The following is a 25,492-nucleotide window of genomic DNA, read 5'->3' as shown; positions in this document are numbered from 1 at the left end:
AAAAGAAAAGAAAAGAAACAAACCCAGATTTTTATTTGTATCTTCCTGGGATTATACACATGTCCAGTGATGATTTCCTACTTAAAGTATGTGTCTCTGTGTGTGTTTATAGTTCTCTAAAAATGGAGCGTATATGTTTTCTATCCAATCAACTGCCAGTAATACAAAAAGAGAAGGAAAAGTACGAACAGTGGACCAGACAAGTAATATCTCCAGGTCAGATCTTATCCTGAGCCCACTGATTCCAAAGCTCACATGAGTCATCCTCTATGATGATGACTTTCATCCAAGTACAACCTCATTTCCTGTAAACATAAGAAATAAGTTTCTTTCTCCCTAGAATTTCAGGTCAAAATGACAGATTCAGCATTGACGTTTCTACTTTGAAGAGCCAGTTGAGGTAAAAAGACTTTTAATTTCCCCCTAGGTAACTGGAATGAAAGGGGTAGGGGAAGTGGAATCCTCGGGGGCGGGGGGTGGGGTGGGAAGAACAGTAATACCTGGCTACAAGCAATATCACAAGATGGACTTAAACTATTTTCAAAACATACTAAGTCTATTACTAATTCTATATAACAGCTACTGGCACATCCACTTAAAATCCTTCTTTTGTCTTTTTTGAAAGGCTATATGACTCAGAGAAAATTAACTGAAAGCAGGAAATCTGTGTTTTGGGAAGCAGTTATTGAAAGAAGGCATGTGTTGAATGAAAAGTATATGTAAACTTCAGGGGAAATCCTTCTTTTAAGTAAAAATCAAGTGAGTTATTTTGTTGTTGTTAAGAAGCTTTTTTATAATGAAGTATCCAGTAGTCATATTTCTATATTAATAACATTCATCATAGCACACATCACAACAACCAATTCAAAAGCTATACCAGGTGTCCCACCTCTAGGATGACAACATAAGGAATTCCATGGACTTGATCCCCAGTGTGAAAATTGTAAAACAGCCTCTTCAGCAAATAGTGTTGGGACAATTGGATAGCCTCATATAAAAGAATGAAATTGGGCCTTTCCCTCACATCATATGCAAAAATTAACTCAAAATGGATCAAAGACATAAATCTAAAAGTTAAAACTCTTAGAAGAAAACATAGGGGTGAATCTGCATAACCTCAGATTTGAGAATGGATTCTTAAAAATTACACCAAAGCATAAGCAACAAAAGAAAAAAAAAACAGAAACAATGAATTTCATCGAAATTAAAAACTTCTTTGCTTCAAAGTGCATTATCAAGAAGTAAAAAGAAGTATCTGCAAGCCATAATCTGATAAGGGACTTTTATCTAGAATATATAAATAACTCTTAAACTCAATAATAAAAAGACAACCTCACTTTAAAAATCGGCAAAAGATCTGCATAGGCATATCTGCAAAGAATATATATAAATAGCCAAAATCACATGAAAAGATGCAACAGGAAATACAAATCAAAGGTACAATGATATATCATTTCACCCAATAGGGTGGCTATAATACAACAAAAACAAACAAAAACAGAAAATAACAAGCATTCATGAGGATGTGGAGAAATCAGAACCCTCATACACCGCTAGTTGGAAATGTAAAATGGTGGAGCCACTTTGGAAAACAATCTGGCAACTCCTTACATCGTTAAAATACAGTTGTGCTATGACCCAGCAATTCCACTCCTATGTAAAGGCCCAAGAAAAATGAAACTATGTTCTCACAAAAATGTATACACCAATTTTATAGCATCATTATTCATAATAGTCAAAATTGAAAATAACGTAAATGTCTATCAATCAAAGAATAAACAAATAAAATGGATAAACAAAATGTGGTATATCCATACAATGGAATATTTTTGGCCATTTTAAAAAAAGAATAAAGTACTGACAAATGCTACAATATTTGTTGAAGACATGTTAAGTGAAATAAGCCAGTCATTAAAGATCACATATTATAGGATTCCACTGATATGAAATAATGAGAATAGGCAAATTTATAAAGATAGAAAACAGATTGGGGGTTCCTTAGACCTGGGGATATGGGAGGGGGTGGTGGTTAGAAAGTGATAGCCAAACGGTATAGGGTTTCTTTCTGAGGTGATGAAAAACTAGAAGCAAAGTAAATAACTATAAACAAGAAAATATCTGCATAAATTACTACATATTCACACCATGGTATATTGTAGACCCATTTAAGAAATGTATTAGAGCTATTCTTTACTTTGAACATTTCCACACGATATTGTTGAGTGACAAAACGAGAGACAAAATAGCATGTATAATAGGACCTCATTTTTATAAAACAAATTTTAAAACTGTGTTTGGGAGCATGTGTATGTGTGCGTGTGTGTGTGTGTGTGTATGTAAGTCTGCACCGAATACTATGGGTATGGGAAAATGTAAGGAAGGATACATACTACTTAACAAGAGTTAGCTGTGTGGATATGCATGGTATTTATGTGGGATGGCAGTCATGTGGACAGAAAGGGAGAGAGTGGGGGAGGAAAGACATGCAAAACTAAAGAGGAAGAAGAAAGGTACTGAATCTAAATATAAAGCATTTTTATGTGATTCCCATTTAAATAATTAATGATCTTATTGGCTACCATTTCTCTGGTAGGTATTCTTTCTTTCCCCAGTTTTATTGAGACGTAATTGACATCTAACATTTCTAAGTTTAAGGTGTATAACAATGATTTGATATATGTATTTACTACAGAATGATTACAATAAGATTAGTTAACATCACATAGGCACAGTTACAACTTTTTTTCCTTTGTGATGAGAACTTTTAAGATCTATTCCTTTAGTAACTTACAAGTATACAATATTGTTAACATACAGTCATCATGTTGTATACACTACATCGCCAGGGCTTAAGTTATAACTAGAAATTTGTACCTTTCGACCACCCCACCTAATTCCCTCACCTCCTACTGTCTGGTAGATGTTCTAAGTTTACTATATCATTTTAACCTGTGAGTTAGAGATTATTATCTCCATTATCTCTAGACAGGGAAAACACAGCTTGGAGTAGTAAAATAGCTTGCAAAACAATATGGTTGGGGCCATCCTAATAAACAGGAAGAATTCTCACCCAAAATTTGTGTTAGATGTCAAGGGTAGTGATGTCATAAATGCACTGAGAAGCTATGAAAAGGTTTATTACTTACATAATGAGCTTTTCTGGGGAGAGTTGGGCAGGCCTCTCAGGCTGTTCTGAAAATGATTTGAGAGAGCTAGAGAAGGAGAATGGTTTGGGGTTTTTATGGTGGGTCAGGGGGTGGGTTCCTACATGCAGAGACGGGGTCATATGGTTTGAACTTCATGTCAATGCCAAAGGAGGGAGCACTCGGGCTTTCTTAGCAGCTTGACCAGATGTGGCAGGAGGGGAAGAAGGGAAAGTGTGCTTAAAAGCTACCAGCAGTCTAACATCAAAAAATGGAGTCAGATTCTTTATCACAGATGGTTCAAAAATTATACATACCAATATTTATGAAAAACGTTTAGCTTTGTGTATCTAAAACAAATGTCTAAGTTGTTTTTGTGACACTTATTTAAGGCTAATACCCAAATGATACTTAATGTCCTGTATGTAACGTAACATGCATGACCAAATACTCAAACTTTAAAGTCTTGAGAAATATCTATTTCAAAAAATTAGCATATGTTAAATAACCAACATATACAGTTTCTAAATATAGCCATAAGATAAATATGAAATCACTCTGGGGGCGCCTGGGTGGCTCAGTCGTTAAACATCTGCCTTCGGCTCAGGTCATGATCCCAGGGTCCTGGTATCGAGCCCCGCATCGGGCTCCCTACTCCGCGGGAAGCCTGCTTCTCCCTCTCTCACTCCCCCTGCTTGTGTTCCCTCTCTCGCTGTGTCTCTGTCAAATAAAATCTTAAAAAAAAAAAAAAGATAAATATGAAATCACCCTGTATGGTATTACTTGATTACTAGGTTTCATAGGATTACTAACTAATAACTCAAAGAATAATGTAAATCTATCTTGGTAATTTTTTTCAATTGGGAAAAACAATTTACTCTTACCAAACCAACTTGTGAACAGTTATCATTAATGTTTAATAATACTAAATTAATTTTTATATATTTACTTCAAGTTCCTAACGTCAAAGTAAATAGTATTTTAGAGAAAATTGTGATGAAATAAAGGTGAATACATAGTATGCTTGGTAACATGCTGAATTCTTATCAGAATCTGCTTCAGAGGCTTGAGCTACTAGTACAAAAAGAACACACCACAGCCAGGCATTTCATATTAAACTTTTTATTAAAACTGAGTCTTCGTAATATATTTAAAATGACATGTTCCACAAACAAATATTTGGGCAAAAAATTTCTATATGTACTTATTGGCACACAAATTTAAAATAAAAACTAAGCTAATACATACATATATATATATATATATGTATGTATAACATATATATATGTATGTATTATAAATTCATATCAATTATCTGGAATACCTGAGTTTCAAGCTGTTGGTTTTCCAGATAGTGTGAAACATTTTTCATCCACTTCATAAAGGACACAGCCCATCCAGAAAGAATAACTTTGGTTAATAGATGCTGTCTCCCAAAGATCACACATAAGTCCTCAATGGGATTCAGGTTTATCTTCAGAGGTTTCTTCCATGTGGAGGTCAGTCTGTGATGCAAGGAAGGATTCCCATGTAGCAAGGCACTGAATAATGGAAATACACCACGAGATCAACAGTAGTTAACTTTCAGCAGTGAAAGGATTAATAAATCCTTATGTATTTGTTCCTAGGGCAATCTGCCCTGCTCCTCTCTCCTACCAGCAAGCCAAAATCCTTGCTGTTTTCTACATATTTTAATTCCTAATGATGGATACTATTGCTAAATAAGAGGAAAACATAAAAGGTTAAAAAAATGAGCATGGATTAGTTTGCTAAAATAACACAGTATTACCCCACTGTCAGGAAAGGAAACCACTAAATTATGGAGGAAAAGATGGACCATTTGCATCCAAGGAGGTAGGCGTTAAGCATCTAGACAGAGGACTGGGGATATAAGCACGCATCCATCAGATTTGAATCCCACTACAAGTTTGAGTTTGGGCAAGCTGATGAATCTTTATTATAGTTTCTCCAGCTATAAATTAGATTAATGACAGTACTTACCACTAGGGCAACTGTAAAAATCAAAGTTCCATAACCTGTATAAATCTCTATGCAGAATGCTTAACACAAATTAAGTGCTCAAAAAATTAGCAATTATTATATTATGACGGTCTCGTGGGACTAGATGGTGAAACTTAGTCATTGATGTGCCACAGGAAATGAAAAAGGATCAGAGGAGACTGAAGGTGGTGGGGACATGACAACAAGAATGTGGCCACCTTTGTGATGTTGCCTAGGACTGACCTGCCTACTAGCCTAGTCTCAGTTATCTGTATGAAGTTTATCCACAGCATAATTTTAATAGTTTACACGTATTTAGGATTCTTCTAAAACATACTTACTCTAACATATATTTAGCACGAGTTAAAATTAATTAGGAAAGGAATAATTTTTTTTCCAAATGTGGATTGCTATATACAAATACATAGATATGTAGTTTTTTATATAATATACTGCGAAGTTGGACTGATTAACACTGGTTTACTTGCCTAAACTACTTTCACGTCACTTCTTTATCCTCTAATCCTGTTACAGCTTTAATATGTCCACGTCTGACAAGTACTAAGTGACAGACCAGCAATTTCCCAAAGACAGTACAAACTCAAAAATTTAAACCTCCCAAATTATAAATGTGCTGTGTTCCAAAAAGTATAAGTATGTATGGACTTATGTAGGTGTATGCGTGTGTGTATGTGTATATATATATATATATATACATATATATATACATATATACATATATATACACATATATATATAAAACAAACTGAATAATGTTTTTTTTCAAACTGAAGATTTAGAATATGGGAAGCATTTTGCCAAATAAGGTTTTTATAAAGGTTATATGCAGTGATTTGATTCTGAGATAGTTTCAAGAGCCTAGGAAATGAATAATAAGGCTATAAAATTATATATTTGCATGAGAACAGTAGAAAATACTGTTGAAAACTTAATTACCAAATTTTAAAAAACTGAGTAAATTACTGGGTAAAATGTTGAGTATTTACTTTGTGATATATGTATTTTGAAAGTCAGGCTTGGTATAATACAGGTCTCATAAGAATAATTAAGCTTATCAAGACTTTAAGGAATATTTTAGATTTAAAAACTTTAGAGAGTACTGGAAGCCAAGTATAACCCACAAAGCATAATTTTAGTCACTGTGAGGAATTAGTTCTGTGATCTACCTTTACTCTTTAGTAAGTTACTAACTCTCTGATTTTCTACTTTGGGTGTAAAATAATAATACCTATCTCATTGGGATGAAGAAATAACAAAATAAGATACGGGTAAGGAAGGAGAGGGCAGGGAAAAGAGAGAAGGCCAAGGAGCTATGACAGGGACCACCAGGCAAGCGTGGCCTCCTCTGACATGGTTCAGGAGAAGAAGCAGATGTCTTTACATCTAAATGCTTATACCCATGAAAGGGCATTAAGATAAATACCTCACATTTGATCTGTTTCAACTTTTAGACCTTACATCTTTTATAACAGTCCAAACTATACATAATTTGGGACGCGGGGGTTGACATAAAACATCCATTTACTCAAAAAATATTTTTGAGTTCTTATTATGTCAGGCACTATGTCAGGGTCTGGGGCACAATCCTTGACCTCATGGAACTTATGATTTAGCAAAGAAACATAAGTAAGCAAATATAATCAACTTCAGGGTCTATGAAGTTACAGGATATGATGAAAATAAATAGTAGTGGGATCTAAATCAGACTAGAATGAGTTAAAAAACGTTTCTTAGTAGAAGTAAGCCCATAAATTTCTGTACATGTCTGTGGAAGGGCAATGTGAGGAATAATGTATGGTACAGTGGTTAAGAACTTGGGCTTAGGACTTCTGTTGCTGGCCAAAATGGTGGGTAGATAGATAGATAGATGGATAGATAGACAGATAGATAGATAGACAGATAAGAAAAAATATATGAAATGACAGTTTTCAAGACCCTGAACATCAGGCAACAAAGAACAGTGATCCCTAAGAGACATGATAAAAACAATCTGAGCTCTATGATTACCCTACTGTTGGGGATATAAGGCCTTTAAAGAGGTGATTCAGTTGAAATGAGGCAGAATTGTGTCCCCAAAACTTATTTGTTGAAGCACATTCTGAGATACTTCAAAATTCATTTGTTGAAAATAGAGGATCATACAGGAAGAGAGGAAAAAATAAAACAAGACAAAACCAGAGAGGAAGACAAACCACAAGAGACCTTTAATCATAGGAAACAAACTGAGGGTTGCTGGAGGGGAGGGGGTTGGAGGGATGGGGTAACTGGGTGATAGACATTAAGGAGGGCATGTGATGTAATGAGCACTGGGTGTTATGGAAGACTGATGAATCACTGACCTCTACCTCTGAAACCAATAATACATTATGTGTTAATAACGGAATTTAAATTAAAAAAGAATAATATAATAAATAGAATTTTAAAAAATTCATTTATTGAAGTAGCACAGAATGTGAAAGTATTTGGATATAAGGCCTTTAAAGAGGTGATTCAGTTGAAATGAGGCTGTTAAGACGGGCCGTAATCCAATCTGACTAGCGTCTTGTAAGAGGAAATTGGTTATAACAAGAAGACTACAGGAGTGACAGCAGAGAGAAAAGACAATGTGCGGACACGGGGAGAAGGCTGTCATCTGCAAAGCCAAGAAGAAAGGCCTCAAAAGAAACCAAGAAACCAAGCTTGCCAACATCCTGATCTTGGACATCTAAACTCCAGAACTGTAAGAAAATAATTTTTTGTTGTTTAAGCCACTTAGTTTGTGGTGTTTTGTTATGGCAGTCCTAGCAAACCAATACACCAATGTATTGCCTTAAGAGAATGTCGAGGCCACAGTGGAAGAAGGTGAACTTATATGTAGCCAGGCAGACTTTCTGAGTTGAAGAGATGGAGCTAAGAGTCTATAGAAAAGTAATGCAGGAGGCTTCGGAGAGCAGAGTACCAGAGAAGAAAGAGTGCAGACAGAGCACTCTGGAGATCTGTGGTGAGTCTCCCTTGGGTATTCAGTGGAGTCCTGATCAGTACATGCATGTGGGAAACTACCTGAGGCCTGGAAAAAAAAGCCACCCGTGAGAATTAGAGTGAACAGTGTCCATGTTCTCCCAGGGACTAGAATAGTACAAGATCCCACCAAAGAGATTGGAAAATCCCATAATTCATGAGATATTGGGTAGGATACAAAGAAGCGTCTTGCCTCAATACTCTCTTGCCCTCTACTAAAAGCTGCTCAAGTACCATCTATCAGATCTTAAAAGTAAGACCCTAAAGGATCAAACTGTGTCCAAGCAACTGAATTAAGTGTGATAGGGATACAAAAATACTCAACATGCAACAAAATTCATAATATCTGGCATCTAATTAAGTTTAACAGGATAAAAAGAAGCAAGAAAACATAATCCATAATGAGGAGAAAAATCAATCAATTGAAATTTATATACAATGCAATATTACTCAGCCATAAAAAAAGAGTGAAATCTTGCCATTTGTAACAATGTGGATACAGCTAGAGAGTATAATGCTAAGTGAAATAAGTCAGTCAGAGAAAGACAAATACCATATGATTTCATTCATATGTAGAGTTTAAAGAACAAAACAAATGAGCAATGGGGGGAGAAAAGAGAGAGGCAAACCAAAAAAACAGACCCTTAACTATAGAGAACAAACTGAGGGTTACTGGAGCAGGGAGGTGGGCAGAGGATGGGTTAAATGGCTGATGGGGATTAAGGAGGGCACTTGTAATGAGCTCTGGGTGTCGTATGTAAGGGATGAATTCTATACCAGAAACCAATATTACACTGTGTTAACTAACTGGAATTTATATAAAAATTTGGAAAAAAAAAAAAAAAAAAGAAACTGACCCAGAATTGACAAAGATGTTAGATTTAGCAGACAAGGACATTAAACCAGTTATTATAAAAGTGTCCTAGATGTTCAAAGAGTTAAGTAGAGGCATGGAACAAATGAAGAATAGACGTCTACAAATTAGCCTTCCAGAGATGAAAATCACTATGTGTGAGATGAAAAAATATAATGAATGGAATTAATAACATGTAAGACCAATGCAGAAGAAAAAAATTAGCAAACACGAAGGAATAGGAATGGAAAATATCTAAAAGAAGACACACAAAGAAAAAAGATCAGTGAGGGGCTTCTGGGTGGCTCAGTCGGTTAAGCAGCTGCTTTCGGCTCAGGTCATGATCCCAGGGTCCTGGGATCGAGTCCCACATCAGGCTTCCTGCTCAGCGGGGAGTCTGCTTCTCCCTCTGTCCCTCAACCCGCTCTCATGCTCTCACTCTCTCAAATAAATAAATAAATAAATAAATAAAATCTTTAAAAAAGAAAAAAGATCAACGAGAAAGAAAGGAAAAGAGCATCAGTGAGCCAGAGGACACAGCTTGCAGTAGGATAATATATATGTAATTAGCACTGCTAAAAAGGTGGGGTGCACAAAAACTTTTGGAAAATATAAAGGCCATAATTTTTCCAAATTTGATAAATTATAAACCCACAAATCCAAGAAACTCAACAAACTCTAAACATAAGAAACATGAGGAAGAATGCATCAAGCCACTTTATAACCAAATTGCTCAAAATCAGTGATAAAGACAATCTTTAAAGACAGAGAAAAATGATACTGTCACATACGAAAGAAGAAAAAATAGGGATGAGTATTTCTCATTGAAGATGATGTAAATGAGAAGACAGCAGAGTAATATTTTTAAGGTACTGAGAGAAAAAATACTAAAAAAGATAAAGGATTCTATGCCTAGCAAAAATATCCTTCAAACAAAGATGGAATAAATCCGAGTCCAGTCAAAAATGAGATTTTCTAAGAGTGACAAATAAATAAGATCAGGCATCAAAAAAAAAAAAGATGGAATAAAGATATTTTCTGACATACAAAAGCTACAGAATTGTCACCAACAGACCACACTACAAGAAATGTTTTTTAAAAAAGAAAAATTTCATCAAGCAAAAAGAAAATGAGACCAGATAGAAATATGAATCCATTCAAAGGAATGAAGAACACAGAATATGACAATGATATGGAAACATATATATTTTTCTTATTCCTTAAATTTATTTAAAATATAATTGACTACTTAATTATTAATAATAATAGTAACAAAACCTTGTGAGGCTTATAATACATGTGCAAATAAAATATATGACAAAAAGAACATAAAGGCCAGGAGAAAGAAAATGAAGAATATGATTATAGGTTCTTAAATGATACGTGAATTGGTATAATATTACTTGAAGGTAGACGATGATAAGATTAAGCTACAAATGGGTGCCTGGGTGGCTCAGTTGGGTAAGTGACTGCCTTGGGCTCAGGTCATGATCCTGGAGTCCTGGGATCGAGTCCCACATTGGGCTTCCTGCTCATCAGGGAGTCTGCTTCTCCCTCTGACCCTCTTCCCTCTCGTGCTTTCTATCTCTCATTCTTTCTCTCTCTGAAATAAATAAATAAAATCTTAAAAAAAAAAAGATTAAGCTACAAAAAATAAACCTGAAAATAACCACTAAAAAGTAAAAGGTATATCTAATACACCAACAAAAGACCTAAAATGAAGCAATACAAAATTGTCTATTATCCAAAAGAAGGCATAAAGAATAAAATGGGAGCAAAGAACAAATAAAAAACAGCAAAATAATAGACTAAAACCTAGCCATATCAATAATCAATTTCAATGTCAATAAGTAAATACTCCAATAAGACACAGATTGTCCTATTAAATAAAAACAAGACCCACCTATATTCCACTTATAAGAAATACACACAAATACATTTAAATTAAAAGGGCGAAAAAATATATACTATGTAACATATGTCAAAAGAAAGCTAGAAGGGCTATATTAGATAAAATAGATTTTAGAACAAAGATTATTATCAGAGATAAAGGTTATTTCAAAATGATAAAGGCATCAATTTATCTAGGCATAATTTAAAATATTTATATATATGTAATGGGAGAGTTTTAAAATACATGAAACAAAAACTGATAGAAATGTAAGGAGAAAGACAAATCCACAATTACAATTGATTTTCTCACAAGAATTGACAGAATATGTGGACAGAAAATCAGCAGTGATACAGAAAACTGGAACACCATTATCAGTCAAGTTGACCTAACCAGTATCTATAGAAAGGAAAATACATGTTTATTCTTGTGCATATGCAACATTTACCAAAATAGACCATATTCTAGGCTACAAAAGAAGTTTCAGTAAATTTAGAGTCAAGTCACATGAAGTTTGTTCCCTGAACATAAGGGAATTAAATTAGAAACCAGTAATAGAGAGATATCTGAAAAATACCCAAATATTTGAAATCTAAACAGGAAACTTACATATATAATAACCCCTCTGTCAAAGAAGAAATCAGAAGGAAATTTAGATAGAAAGTATTTTGAACTAAATAAAAATAAAAACACAGCATATAAAAAGTTCTGGGATGTGACTAAAGCAGTACATAGAAATTTATAGCACTAAATGTCTATTAGCAAAGAAGAAATTTTGCAACGAGCACTGGGTGATGAATGGAAGTGTTGAATCACTATATATGGTACACCTGAAACTAATATTATAGTATGTTAACCAACTGGAATTAAAATAGAAACTAAAAAAAAATAAAAAAAGAAAGGTCTTAATAAATGATTTGAGTTTCCACACTAAAAACAAACAAACAAACAAACAAATAAATATATAGGGGAGCCTGGGTGGCTCAGACGGTTCAGTGTCTGCCTTCAGCTCAGGTTATGATCCCAGGGTCCTGGGATTGAGCCCTGCATCGGGCTCCCTACTCTTTGGATACCCTGCTTCTCCCTCTCCCTCTGCTGCTCCCCCTGCTTGTGCTCTCTCTCTCTGTCAAATAAAGAAATAAAATCTTTAAAAACATAAACAAGTAAAACAAATTAAACCCAAACAAGGGAGAACTAGAAAGCAAGCAACCTAGCAAGCAAGGAAGCTGAAAAGACCAGGGTGTGAATCAAAGAAAAAGAGAAAAAATATAGAAAAATCAATGAAACCAAATGTTGGCTCTTAGAGAAGATTAATAAAAGTGATAATCATTAACCAGACCCAAAAGAAGAGATATGACACAAATTTCTAGCTGTTAGAACTGAGAAAGGTGACATCACTCCAGATTCTACTGAAGGAAATAAAGTAATATTATGAAAAACTTTATACCTATACACTGACAACTTAAAATGAAATGGACGAATTCCCTGAAAGACACAAACTACACAAACTCACTCCAGAAGAAACAGAGTAACTCAATGAATTTGAATTTGTCGTTAAATATCTTCTCACAAAGAAAAGTCTAGGCCCAATGTCCATCACTGGTGAATTTTATGAAACATTTAGGGAAGGAATCATTAATTCTGTACAAACTCTACCAGAAAATTGAAGACATGGGAATGCTTTCCAATTTACCAAAACCAAAGACAGTGTAAGAGAATAAAATTACAGACCAATATCTCTCATAAACATAGATACAAAAATTCTAAACAAAATTTTGGCAAATCCAACAATCTATACAATGACCAAAAGGGGTTGATCCCAGGACTGTAGGATTGGATTAACATTCAAATACTGATCAATGTAATTAGCTGTATTAAATGCAATATCATCTCAATAGACACAGAAAAGGCATTTGTCAAATTATAATGTCCATTTCTGCTTTTAAAAAACTGTCAGCAAATTAGGAATTGAGGAGAATTTCCACAACCTGAGGAAGAACACCTACAAAAAACCTAAAGTTAACATCAGAGGCAGACATGCATTAAATATTAGCTGTCATTAGTATTTTATTTCTTTTCAATGCCAAGGAAAAACAGTAAAACTCAGCCTTATATATACTCAAAAATCTCCTTACCAAATTTTGAGTATAAACAAAGCAGGAAATAGAAAAGAACCAAAATACAAAGCACTTTAAATCTCTAGCTACAGTATCTACAAAGCAAGGAAAGTTATTAACTGGGACCGATGGCCCAATAGAGAGCAGACCATACTTTGCATCTGGGATGAGCCCCATTTCCCCTGTGAACCTCATTTCTACTAGAGCCCTCTGGCCTCCTCTGCAAATCCATACACAATTCTACTATCTGGTAACCCTGCAGGGCAGCCCAAAGCAATTACTGCTTTCACAAGATATCACATCTTTTGGATAATTCTGCCAAACTATCATTTGAATAAACTTCTGAAGTCCTCAAGGTAAAATTCAAAATGTAATTCTGAGCAGTCTGCTCTATTTAGAATTCCTGTCAAATAAGTGATCCAAATTACACCAAAGACAGCATTAATTCTCCCGTGAAGAAACTTCTATTGTCATATTCTGCTTCAACTATTCTAGTTTAATAAATGTCTAAGGAAGATATTCAGTAGACATCCACTGATTAGTGTTGTGAATTAAAATTTTCATTTCCCAACTAAGTCCTAAATGGGACAGTGAAACTTAGTAAAAAAGACAAAACAGCTACAGAACTATCTCCTTACCATCTACCATACAATAGGAAGAAAAACAATTTATGTATTTTGAAATACGAGTTATAGCATGTTACCATAGAAAAACAATAGAAAAAACATGACACCTGCAATATATAGCAATATGAATATTTGCTCAGGCATTATCATGGTTGCTTTATTATGTATTACCTGCATATTACCACCTTACAATGACTGTTACGTATCTTATTTCACAGATGAGAAAGTTGAGGCACAAATGGTTAAGTACATCTGTGATATTACAAATCTGGTAAGTAGTACAGCCAGTTTTATTCATCAACAAATGGAAAGTAATCTCTCAAATAACCATCAGGATACATTCAATAAGTCACTGGGCCATCAAGATGAGATACCTTCTTTTACCTAGTGGAAAAAGGGCAATTCTGGAAGGAGAGGTGGGTAAGAAAATGCATGACTGCAGGGGGCATTAAGCCAAAAAAATTTTAGGAAAGTGTGTATGTGCAGGTTGAATGTGTAGAAATTGATTCCCTACACACCTCTTGGAAATTCTTTACATATTTCTAGGAGCACACACACCCTTTGAAGAGGACCTAGTTAATACATGCCAGGCATACATTAAGTACTCAGTAAATGCTGATGATTACAGAGAAGGAATGTATTGAACTACACATACAAATATGCTGGTCATCACAAAAATTGCAGTTTTCAACCTGAATATTAATTAATTGACATCCTGGCTTCTATTGCTCTCTAAACCTGAACTAGGTAGCTCCTGACGCTACCAGAACTCTTTTGGAATTGTGATAGATTTTTTTTTCTAAATCAATACGTCAACTGCCCCTCCTGCCAGTATTTAATATTACCCTGTTACCTGGTATTTGCACATCTATCCAATCAATGCACATAAATCTATTTTAAAATAATAAGAGATAATCCCTAAAACTCTTTTCTTTCTTGTTTTTTTTTTTTAGTATGAAAAACCAAGTAAAGACTCAAGAAAAGGATTGTTTGTACCATGTAGTTAAGCAATTTAGTTCAGTATCTCCTGTGTCCATGACTGTGATAATTGAAGGAGATAAACAGTCATCAAAACAACAGCAACACGATCTCAAAACCTAGTGTGAGACTTGCTTATAATTGTAAATCATGTTTTTTGTAAAAAGATATTTCTGTTATTTGGCTTCTCATTGCTTCCTATCAAGGAATTGATTTTTTCCACTTTTAAATCATTACAATTAGTGAAGCAAGCTAATATCTATCAAAATTAAAGTAACAATCGAAAATACCCAGCACCACTGTGGGCCTGACCTTTTTAGCAGCACCCAGCAGCTCATTCTAGTTTTAGATTCTCATATTATCCTCTGAGAATCAACAACAGGAATTCCACTGTGAGTGGAATAGTGTGTCATAATCTTCCACACATATCATTTTATTTGATACAACAATACTTTGACAAAATCGAGGAACTGGATCTTACAGTTAAGAAAACTGTGTCTACAGATTTCAGTACTTTTCCCACTGTCTCCGGTGCCTCACTGCAGTAAAAGTGAGCCAATAAATATGCTGTACATGCTACTGGGCAGGATGTTGGGTGATCAAAAAGTAAATTTATCACAAATCCTCACTAATTGAGAATCCAGTGCACGTTTTCTCCAGGTGGCTCCAGTTTGTAGCCGAAGGCCAAAAACTGTAGCTTCTCTTTGAAGGGCAGGACTGGAAAACAAAGCTTGGGGGAGAGAGATCCAACAGGTAAACAAAAGTCTTTTTGTTCCTATAACACATGCTTAAAACTTCTCAAATGCAGGGACAGAATATTTAGAAAATAAGTTTTAATTCCAAAGCTGGTTCTGAAAGTAAATCTGTTGCTATTTCAGCAAAAGTGGTGATAAGAATTCGCCATTAGAAAAGATAAATGTCTCTTCAGTTCTCATAAGTATGTGGTAATCCTACAAGCAGATGTGACCAAATTTTCCAGAGAATGAATGATGACAAAAATGGTGTTTCTACAGATACAATGTAGCTTCCAATGAAAGCTTGCATGTTTAAGAATCAGTATTTTCTCAAGTTGGTGGGGTGTGAAGAGGTTCTGTCCTGCAGTGTGACTTCAAGCAAATATCTTCACTGCTCTGGGCCTGTTTACTCACTCATAAAGTAAGGGGCTTGGACTGTAATGTCCATTAAGTGTGAGCCTAGAATTAAAAGTGAATGCTTCCAGAGGCAGCCAACAAGAAGATGGAAAATGAGATCACATACAATTTATAAATCTGTCTTGCTCTCTTTGGCTTGACACAGTGTGGAAATGCATCAAGCATAAAATTTTACCTCTTTCCTCAGTATTTGATATTTACAAGATAATTATCATTATAAATAATTTCCAAAGAGATGATTCATAAACTGAGAAATATTTTCAATTACTACTATTGCTAGTCTACATTTATTGAAACCTTATTAATGTGCTAGGAACCAAGCTAAGGACATCACATATATTTTTATTCATCTATCTATCTATCAGCTTTGAAACTTATTTCTTTTATTGGCAATTTCAGGCTCAAGTAGAGTCAATTGTAGCTTAAGGAGTAAGTTGCAGGAGACTCCTAGAAGGATGTTTATGAGTATAAAAGCTTCAAAATAATTTATTTTTACTGACTTACAGGGAATACTAAATTTTCCTTCTAGGAATTTTCTTTCATCTTTCCTTATTCCATTTCCATACATGCATACACACATACATACAGATATATTTTAATACCCAAACAAATCTGTGATGGAGGTACTATTATTTTCAGCACTTTATAAAGAAGGATACTGAGGCTCACTAAAATAAAGTCTTCGAGGTCTCTCAGCTCAAAGTTACAAATTGTGTCTGTCCAAAGCCATGCTCTTGGCCAACATGCAATGTCAATATAAAGTTAATGTCTCTATTGGTAATGCTACCACCCTGTTTGTGGAATAGCTAATAGAAAATTTAGTTCCATCCAAATTATCACCTAAGTCAAATTAATACAGTATTATTTATATATCTCCATGATAATAGTAAAATAACTATACATTTGCCTGAAACAATAACAATTAAACCTATCATTATGAAATGTGATAAAGCCAAACTTTACCATATATTTTTTAAACCAGAAGTTTCCATATTAAGCCAGAAGTTGTGCTTCTAGATTTTTCCTACTAATCTAAAAATATCTTTTAGACAGTACCATGATAATTGCATGTCTTCTAATAAATTAAAAATGAAAAATATGACTGAGTGTCCTCTAAGTATTGTCTCAAATATAATGCTGTCTCAAATGATCTTGGGCACAAATGATATCACCTACATTTGAGGAAACATTGAAGCTCAAATATGTAAACATCTCTGTACTAGGCCAATTTCACTTCAAAATAAATTACATTATAAGAACTGTAGATCATGCCTAAAATGAGGGTAACGGAATGTGTAACATTACAGTAATTGCTTTTTACCACCTAAGCTTAAGATTCTAAACAGTACCGAAAACTTACAGGGACTGCATATTTTAAATTGTGAATGTAATCAATCCAGAAAGAAATTAGAGATGATGTTGCTAGAGGAAAGCAACTTCTATTATTTTGTAATGGCTCAAAGTTGCTCATTACATTTCATTTTTGGAAAAGTCTAAATTCAGCTTCTAAGAATCATCTGCCAATTTATAATTTTAGAACTATCAACCACTTTAAAATAACAGAATTTGCATACTTTTTCTAAAAATTACTTTTACATATCTCTCAAGAATATAAGTAATAAGCTTGATTTATAAATCCTGCAAATACTTAAAAGACTAACAGTTAATGCAAAAGGGCTCATTAGCTACAAACGCCATCTTGTGGTCCACGTTTTTATTATTTTTGTCGTATTAGTCTGGATCTCTAACTCAAGATCTGCTAAAGAAAGAACGAACCCTGGATATCATTTATTCCCTTTCTCTCATTTTTACACATGGGAAAATTGGAGCTTCAAAAGGTCTGATACATTGGAAATCTTTAGAGAAAGAATTCATACAAGAGCCAAAATTTGAATTCAAATCTTTTCAACTCATACTTTTTCTATTCCTTATCGTCATTGTTTTTGACTGATAATATGCATGATGTCCAGCTTAGTACTAGACACTTCAACACCAAGCTTATCTGTGTCTGTTCCTAACCACACCTTGAAAATACAGCAAATTATATACCTTTGAATTACTGAAAAATTATCAAGGCGTAGCTATGATGCTTCAATGCATTATTTTAAAGCATTTCACACATGTGTTCTAATTTTATTCTCTTAAAGATTTATGAGTTCAGTGTGTGGACAGGGGTGAGGAAGGGGAGGATTATCAATATGTCTACTGACAAATTAGCAAACTGGGTTTAGAGAAGACATGATTAAGATTTTACAATTAGCTAGAGGCAAGCATCCTGATACCCAACTAATTTTTTTCATTAGTCAATCCACCTTTTTTCTTCAAGATGTTGTATCATGCAGTGTGTACACGTGCACATGTGTGTCTTACGTCCCTTCCTTTTCTTTATGGGAATTACATAGTTATTGATCTGTAGAATATTGTCTATCATTTACGAAGCACAATCAGATGAAAGTCCTTGATTCAGAAACTAGATACTTTTAGAAATTATAAATATGTAATCTTCTATTCAAATCCTTGATTAGCTTAACAGAAAAATTCATCTAATCCAAAGGATGGGAAAGAGGCAAAGACAGTCTATGCTCTAGCATAACTGTCCACTTCACACCTAAACTTGACTTCATTTGTACAGATAATTGAGAAATAATATCACAGAATATAAGAGATTAATGTGAGTTTTTTAAGAGAAGTTTTTAAGAAAGCGGAAACCTGAAAAACACAAAAATCTTCAAGACTCATGAAACCTAATAAAAGATGTCCATGGTTATATGAAAATGTGAGCTGTAGCTATGGCTTTTGAATGTACAATTCACAACAGAAATTCTCACTTAACAAAACAACAAGATACAGCTGACTCTTGAATGACAACAGGTTTGAACTACATAAGTCTACTTATCTGCAGATTTTTTACAGGACAGTACTCTATATGTATTTTCTCTTCCTTACGATTTTCTTAATAACATTTTTTTCTTTAGCTTACTTTAGTGTAAGAATACAGAATATAATATATATAACTTAAACAATATGTGTTAATTGACTATTTTACTGGTAAGGCTTCTGGTCAACAGTAGGCTATCAGCAATTAAGTTTTTGGGGAGACAAAAGTTGCACACAGATTTTTAGCTGCACGAGGGGTTGGCACCCCTCACCCCCGCATTGTTCAAGGATCAACTGTAGTTAATTATATAATTACTTTAGAATTCTAAAAATGAAAATTGATTTTAAAGTTTCCTTAGAAGTAAATAAAAATCACACCCTGTTACATATTTCTATAATTGACTGTTTTATATACACTTGAATATTAAATAGATTATAAACTTTTAAATGAGAAAGGACACTATGTTAAGCCTGAGATGAGCAGACTCTTAGAAAACAGATGGAACTTCAGAGCAGTGCTTCTCAAACTATCGGTGGTGAAGAACACAACTTTTTCTTTCAATCTTCAAGGACCATTAAGTGATGCTACTGAGCATGACTGTCTGCAGTATAAGCCACATGAATCACCACAAAAGCTGAAAGATACTGGCCAATACTTAATTGGCCAATACTTAATCAACGTAACAAGTCTACTAATCATCTACCTAGATGTCATGGCGATGTCTAATTGCTGTAGAAGATTTTAATTGATTACTTTCAACTTCTGATTTATCTTGTTATGAATCTGCAATAAACAACTTAAGGACTGGGCATCAGTCCACACGTTAAGTAGCATTACTTTAGAGATCAACATAATTACCCAAGGTTTCCCAAATTGTGTTCCATGACATGCTAATCCTGCAAGAAGAAGCGCTGATCTAGTCAAGGAAATTATATCTTCAGATTCACAAACCATATAAGCACATAAAGTAAGCTGAGAACTTCTTTAGGAAATAAACCTGTTTAACTTTATTTAATCCAAACTTCTTTGACTACAGAACTTTTTCTTTCAAAAGGATCGCTCATTAACATTACAAAACACTAATTTTCTATAAAATGCATTGAGAGACTCTAGTATAGACAGAATTACTGATTTACATTATTCAACAATTGCTAAAAAACTCCCAGTGGCAAGGAATTTATTTCTTTACAATGGAATTTAATATAATTTAGAAAATTGTAACATAAAGGAAATAGTTTTGTGTGTGCGAGTTCAAATTATACAATTTCCAAGAGTTGGTTTTAGATATATTATCTGAAGCAACGATAAAATGTGTAATCAATCCTTCTTCCATGACTGCCCTCCAAATACCTTTCTTCTTTTCTAAATTTTTGAATGAAGATGCATTTCTAAGACCATTATCACCACAACCTTATTCTGATTACCTCTTAGTTTGTCAATGTTTCTTTCAAAATGCATCATTAGGACTGAATTCAGTATTTTGAATAGCTAGTGAAGGATGTAGATAGTTACTTTGCTCTATTTTTTTAAGTCAGAAGTGTTTTCTAGCATAACAAGACTTTAAGATGGCTCTCATAAAACTTAAATTTGGAAGAGAGCAAATTTCAATGTGATCACCAGATAAAGACTTAGTGAATTAAATGAGCTGACTTCCACAAAGTATACTATTATTTCACATGCTGAAGATAATTTTATTGCAAAATAATTTTGGCTTCAGTATAAAGACTCCTTTGGAAAAAAACCAGTTAGAGGTAGATTTACAACCTGGAATATGAAAGCAGGACCCTGTCATCAATGTAGAGGATAATATTTACCTTCTTATTTGCAATAGTAGGGGAACATTCACCTGTATCACCAAAAACCTGTATCAAATTATTGAGGTATAGTTCAAAAGGTAGTTGGCTACAATACAGCAGTCTTTTAAGCTAAGTAGAATTGAAATTTACTCTAAGAGCTCACAGTTACCTAAACCTCAGATGGTTTTACAATAAAGGTTCTAATGAGCACTAAAAGTTTCACATTTCTGTTAGTTCCCTAAGTCTTTTCTAAAGAATATTTGTTTATTCCATAAATGCTTCCGTGAGCAAATAATCTGAGACATTAAACAAAGGTGAATAGGTTTTTTTTCCTAGAGAGTTTCTTGGAAATGTAAATGTGCTAAGGTGCATTGCCAACCTTCTCCAATAAAGTGAAACAGTATAACCTAGATGGAAGGCACTTGGCTATTAAACTGTCATAACCAAAGACAGCCAAAGGAAAATCAATGGAAATAAATGACTGTTGATCAACTATGCCCCCAAATATACAAGATTTAGAGACCCAAAGAGCTATACATAGGGACTTCCTCTATTTGCAATAGTTGAATTAAAAAAGTTATTTTTACACTCTCTTTAATGTCGTTTTCCCTCAGCTCAGATTCTCGCCTCTTCACTTATCCAAGAATCCTGTGTATAATCTATCAAACTGAAAAGGCAGCTTCCTGGTCTCTGTGGTAGCTAATCTCCAAAGATACACTTCCCCACAAACAACTGATAATAGAGAACTCTAATAGCCTTCCATGAACATTCTAAGGTTTTTACTGATGATTTTATTTCTGTAATCAATGGTGAAACCTCTCATCAAACAGTAAGAATACAAAGTTTTAAAATCTTAGGATAAAACAGAGTTATTCATCTCTGTTTTCCTTGCTCTGATGATTATTACTGTATACCTTTAGATTCTATTTAAAATAGGAACTGATTGCTCACCAAAAAAATTATTTCCATGGCATAGATAATAAAAAGAAAGACAAGATGAATCATTAAATAATCAGTAGTGTTGGTCTCTCTACTAAAAACACAAAGGGAAAGCTCCTAGGTATTCAATGGGTTGCCATTTAACGGCAGTAAGATGAGAACTTGGTGTTTTCTTTTTGATGAAGATGACCATCCCTAAATGAATTGGATGGTCCATAGAAAAGTGGTGTGATGCAGCCTGAATTTGCTAATCCAGACATGCAGGCCCCCACTGAGTGACTTCCAGTAAGTAAGAAAGTAGATAATGTGGGCATAAGAATGCAATGGATTGAATATTTTAACTGGTATAAAATTGGTTAGGCTGATTAGAAATCTAAGCACCTTAGCCTTTCAAGCTGGGTGTGTTTGCTTTCCAGGAAATCTAGTCTACACACAATGGGAATCTATTCAATCCTGGGGTCTATATTAATGTAGTTCTGAAACATTCTTCAAAGAGTTTCAAAGGTATAGACTCTTCTGAAGGGCTGTTTTAGCACCATCAAGAAATCTGTCTTCTTGGGTCCTGGGGATCAGGTCAGGTACCAGCTTTAGTAAATGGTATGAGGCACATGGATTTAAAAAAAATCCCCTGACATGGATTTAAAAAGTCCCTGTCTGAGACAACTGAATTATTCCCAGCTGTAGCCAACTTCTTTGTTCTTATGAATAGGGAGTTGAGATACATTAACTTTAAAGAAAGGATCTGTTTACTCGGTTTCATCCTAAGAGACTGTCAATATAAAAAAATAGTTTAAATGGTTCAATATAGACCACTTATTATGCCTTTGTCCCAACATGTCAAAGGAAAGCTCAAAAACTACCTGTCATTCCTTGGGGTCAAAATGATATTAAATAACTCTCTCTGGGAAGATCTCTGGCACTCCTACCTTTCTCTCTACAAGAAAGGCTGTTCACAAAGACTTGAGCAGTTATGTGATTGTATATGGCATATTATCAGAAATTACAGAGGTTAACTATCTTGGAAACAAGTGTCATTGTTCCAGCATTACCCAAAACTTTCTCTGAAACTAATTTTAGCATTTACCTAGGAAAGAAAAACAGTCTGCATTTCTCCTGGGTGAGCAGAAGTCTGCTGATCTTCCTGACTTAAGTCAGTTTAGAACTAAGGGCTACAACTAAGGCTTGGTAAGCACTGTTTTGGGGCTGGTAAAAGAAGGACTTTGGCATCGCTCACTGGAAAAGAGAATTTACCCAGACTTCTCTTTTACTGGAAATGGATAGCTGTTGTTTTATTATCTCTTCAAATATACTGGATTTTAGTTACTTTTTATTTATATTTGCCTTAATCTTTCAATTTATACTTTCATTCTCCTTGTTGGAGAAAACAGGAATGAAATAGAATTGAAGTAGTTCTGTCTTTTCAGCTTCCATAACATGGTTTCCATTAGAGGTTCGCTTTACTAATTTTATTAGAGTTTATTAATTCCTAGCTTTCTTGCATCCAAAGAGGCTCCTCAACACGCACTTCCATGGGACTTTGATACTCTTTGGAAGTCATTCACTTTTTTCTCCCAAACCTCACTTCTTCCTGAAATGTGCCTCCTGACACTGTTTCCTCTGTCTTCATGTTTGTGTACTGTTGCATCTTTGCCTTTCATAGTCCATGGTCCGCAGGTATGATCATATCTGATTCTTAACTGCTTCCCTTTTACTTTTTAGAATTGTTCATTCCTCTTATGTCATATTCTCTTTTTCAGTCTGTGACTTTGCAATTACAAGTAAGTTTTCTGTAACTTTCTAAAACCCCTTTACTAGATTCTAGGGAATATGACTGAAAATGGCCAGGGTTTCCTTCCTTTGCTCTTGCCTCCCAGAATGTGAAAAGCGTAGTTTCTCCCCAGGTTTCTGTCATGTTCTAGAACAGTTACTCTCTGTTGGATGGAATTAAGTCTAAGGAAGCTATTTCCCCTCACTGCTTCTTTTAATTCATGTAGATGAACATAGAGTCCATCACTTATCTGATCCCAGTTTTCAAAAGAAGAATGAAATTTTGGACAGAAATCTAAATGCCACCCAGAATCCTGCTTATCTGGCAGTTTTATAATCATTATTAATATAGACTGACCTCTTCAAGTCACCATGCTTGGGAGCTCTCTTTACCTGGACCAAGGTGCTTTAAATTTACAAAATTTATAACACAGTCCAAACTATGTAGTGCACCCCTGAATTGAAAACAAACAACTCTTTCGCTAGAATTTATTTTACCATTCCCCAGCATAACAAGGAATACATTTTTAAAATAAATACAACTATACTTGAACTTCTGGGACGTTCAATGCTCATCTATTACTTACTTTGTAGGACTACTATAACATATATATATGTTTGTGTGTCTTTTTAAAATTTTTCTAATTTTCAAGTGGTCCATAAATAAGAGGAGTTGGATTTTAGGAAAACATTAGCTGTATTATTCATCTGGCTAGATGGTATACTTTTGCAATGATTTTTTTCTTTCTTCATTTATTTTCCAGAAAATGTCCTATGCTATAATAATTTTTTTGTTTCCAACACTTCCATGTTGACACATATATTTGTATTATTCCATAGTGATAGAACCCTTCGATTAAATCTGTTCATTACAAGTCAAGTAAATAAAACTAATTTAAATACTCTTCCATTAAAACAAAGCCGTAGTGATCAAGTGAAAAATACACAGACTTACTCTTCTTCCCCAGTAAATTCTAAGGTCCTAATGGCAAGATTTAAAGTTTGAATTTGGATGCTCCATAGTGCTTAGCACAGGATTTTGATGGTAAGAGAATCTTAAAGAAATGATTTCACATGAGACAACTGACATTCTTAAATAAGATTGATATAATTTGAAATGAAATGTCCTCTGGCCTGGTTATTTCTTGAAATTCTTATCCAGAAAGTTTTTAAAGTCTAATGTTCATAATTATTTGTAATAGTATTGTCTGTGAGAGCAAAAAAATAACATAGAGGTTCAACTATTAGTTGTCACCTTTGCTAACAGAAGTATATTAACATGAGTGTATTATGTTAAGATTATACATTATACAGAAAAGTAAACAAATGAGAAATATGGAATGCAAAATAACACATATCCACTGTAATCATCATGACACAGAATAAATAAGTCATCATGTTTTTCTGCTGACACATTCAGAAAGAGTCATATAGAAATCTTAAAATATTTTGACCTGAACATAGCAAATTATTTTTCTGTAACTGTATTTAAATATGCCACCCTCTCTAGGAGAAAAGATTACAGGCATTCTTTATTTTTTAATTTATATATTAGTGTACCTAGCTTTTGTTGTTTTTGTTTTTAGTGTGCACATATATTAATTTTATAACCACAAAAATAAGACTATGAAACAAGGACTTCCGTACATTAATATTATACAGCAAACTGAGCAAAGGCATAAATTATATTACTTTAAGTATTACATTCACTTAAGTATTATATTCACTTAACTATAAACTGGTTTATTTGGCAAAAATTAACATTATGTGATCTTTTCACTATGATATTAAAATTGAACTTTCAAAGAGTATATTCTTTCAGTGTGCAATACCTACCAAAGACCACTTCCTTTCAAATCTCTCCATCATCATAATCATCATCGTTAACATCAGCATAAACAACACATAAACAGACACACTTCTGTACCTACCAGAGAACAATTAGAAAATGTCCATGCACTTAATCTAGCATGTCATGTTTTATGGTTTTAACATCCCTCCACATTTTTTTTTTTTAAGATTTTATTTATTTATTTGACAGAGAGATAGAGAGCACAAGTAGGCAGAGAGGCGGGTACCAATATACTTTGAAATTACTCACCTATGTTCATTTGGAATTTTGTTGTAATGCTTTGTTAATTCTTGTTTAAAAATAAGTGAAATTTATTCTCAATTATTGGTCATATAGGACAAAATGGAAATAGCTTCATTTTACTTATTTAGAGTTCGCTTGGAGATACCTGTTTTATATTTGGTATCAACTGTCTCCAAGTAAATTCACACATCTAAGTACTACATTTGAATATGACAATAGCTGGCTTCCTATACAGACCC

The 25,492-nt window shown here is 34.0% G+C and overlaps 1 protein-coding gene across 5 annotated transcripts in view; it reads right to left on the bottom strand.

The window, feature by feature from the left end:
* Positions 1–25,492, bottom strand: part of SNX7 (sorting nexin 7) — a 108,173-nt gene that overhangs the window by 2,733 nt on the left and 79,948 nt on the right. For 4 of the 5 annotated variants that reach the window (XM_027625333.2, XM_027625352.2, XM_027625360.2 and 1 more), the window contains one exon: positions 4,265–4,684. The exons of the other annotated variant lie outside the window; for it this stretch is intronic. In XM_027625333.2, coding sequence (XP_027481134.1) covers positions 4,598–4,684 — 87 coding nt within the window. In that variant the 3' untranslated portion in view covers positions 4,265–4,597. Of the gene's footprint in view, positions 1–4,264; positions 4,685–25,492 lie in introns of those variants that run through there. 5 annotated transcript variants of the gene reach the window in all.

Source organism: Zalophus californianus, chromosome 4 (genome assembly GCF_009762305.2).
Source record: "Zalophus californianus isolate mZalCal1 chromosome 4, mZalCal1.pri.v2, whole genome shotgun sequence".
NCBI classification, from domain to species: Eukaryota; Metazoa; Chordata; class Mammalia; order Carnivora; family Otariidae; genus Zalophus; species Zalophus californianus.
Note: the sequence above shows the minus strand (reverse complement) of the source record. Positions and strands in the feature narration are given on the sequence as shown.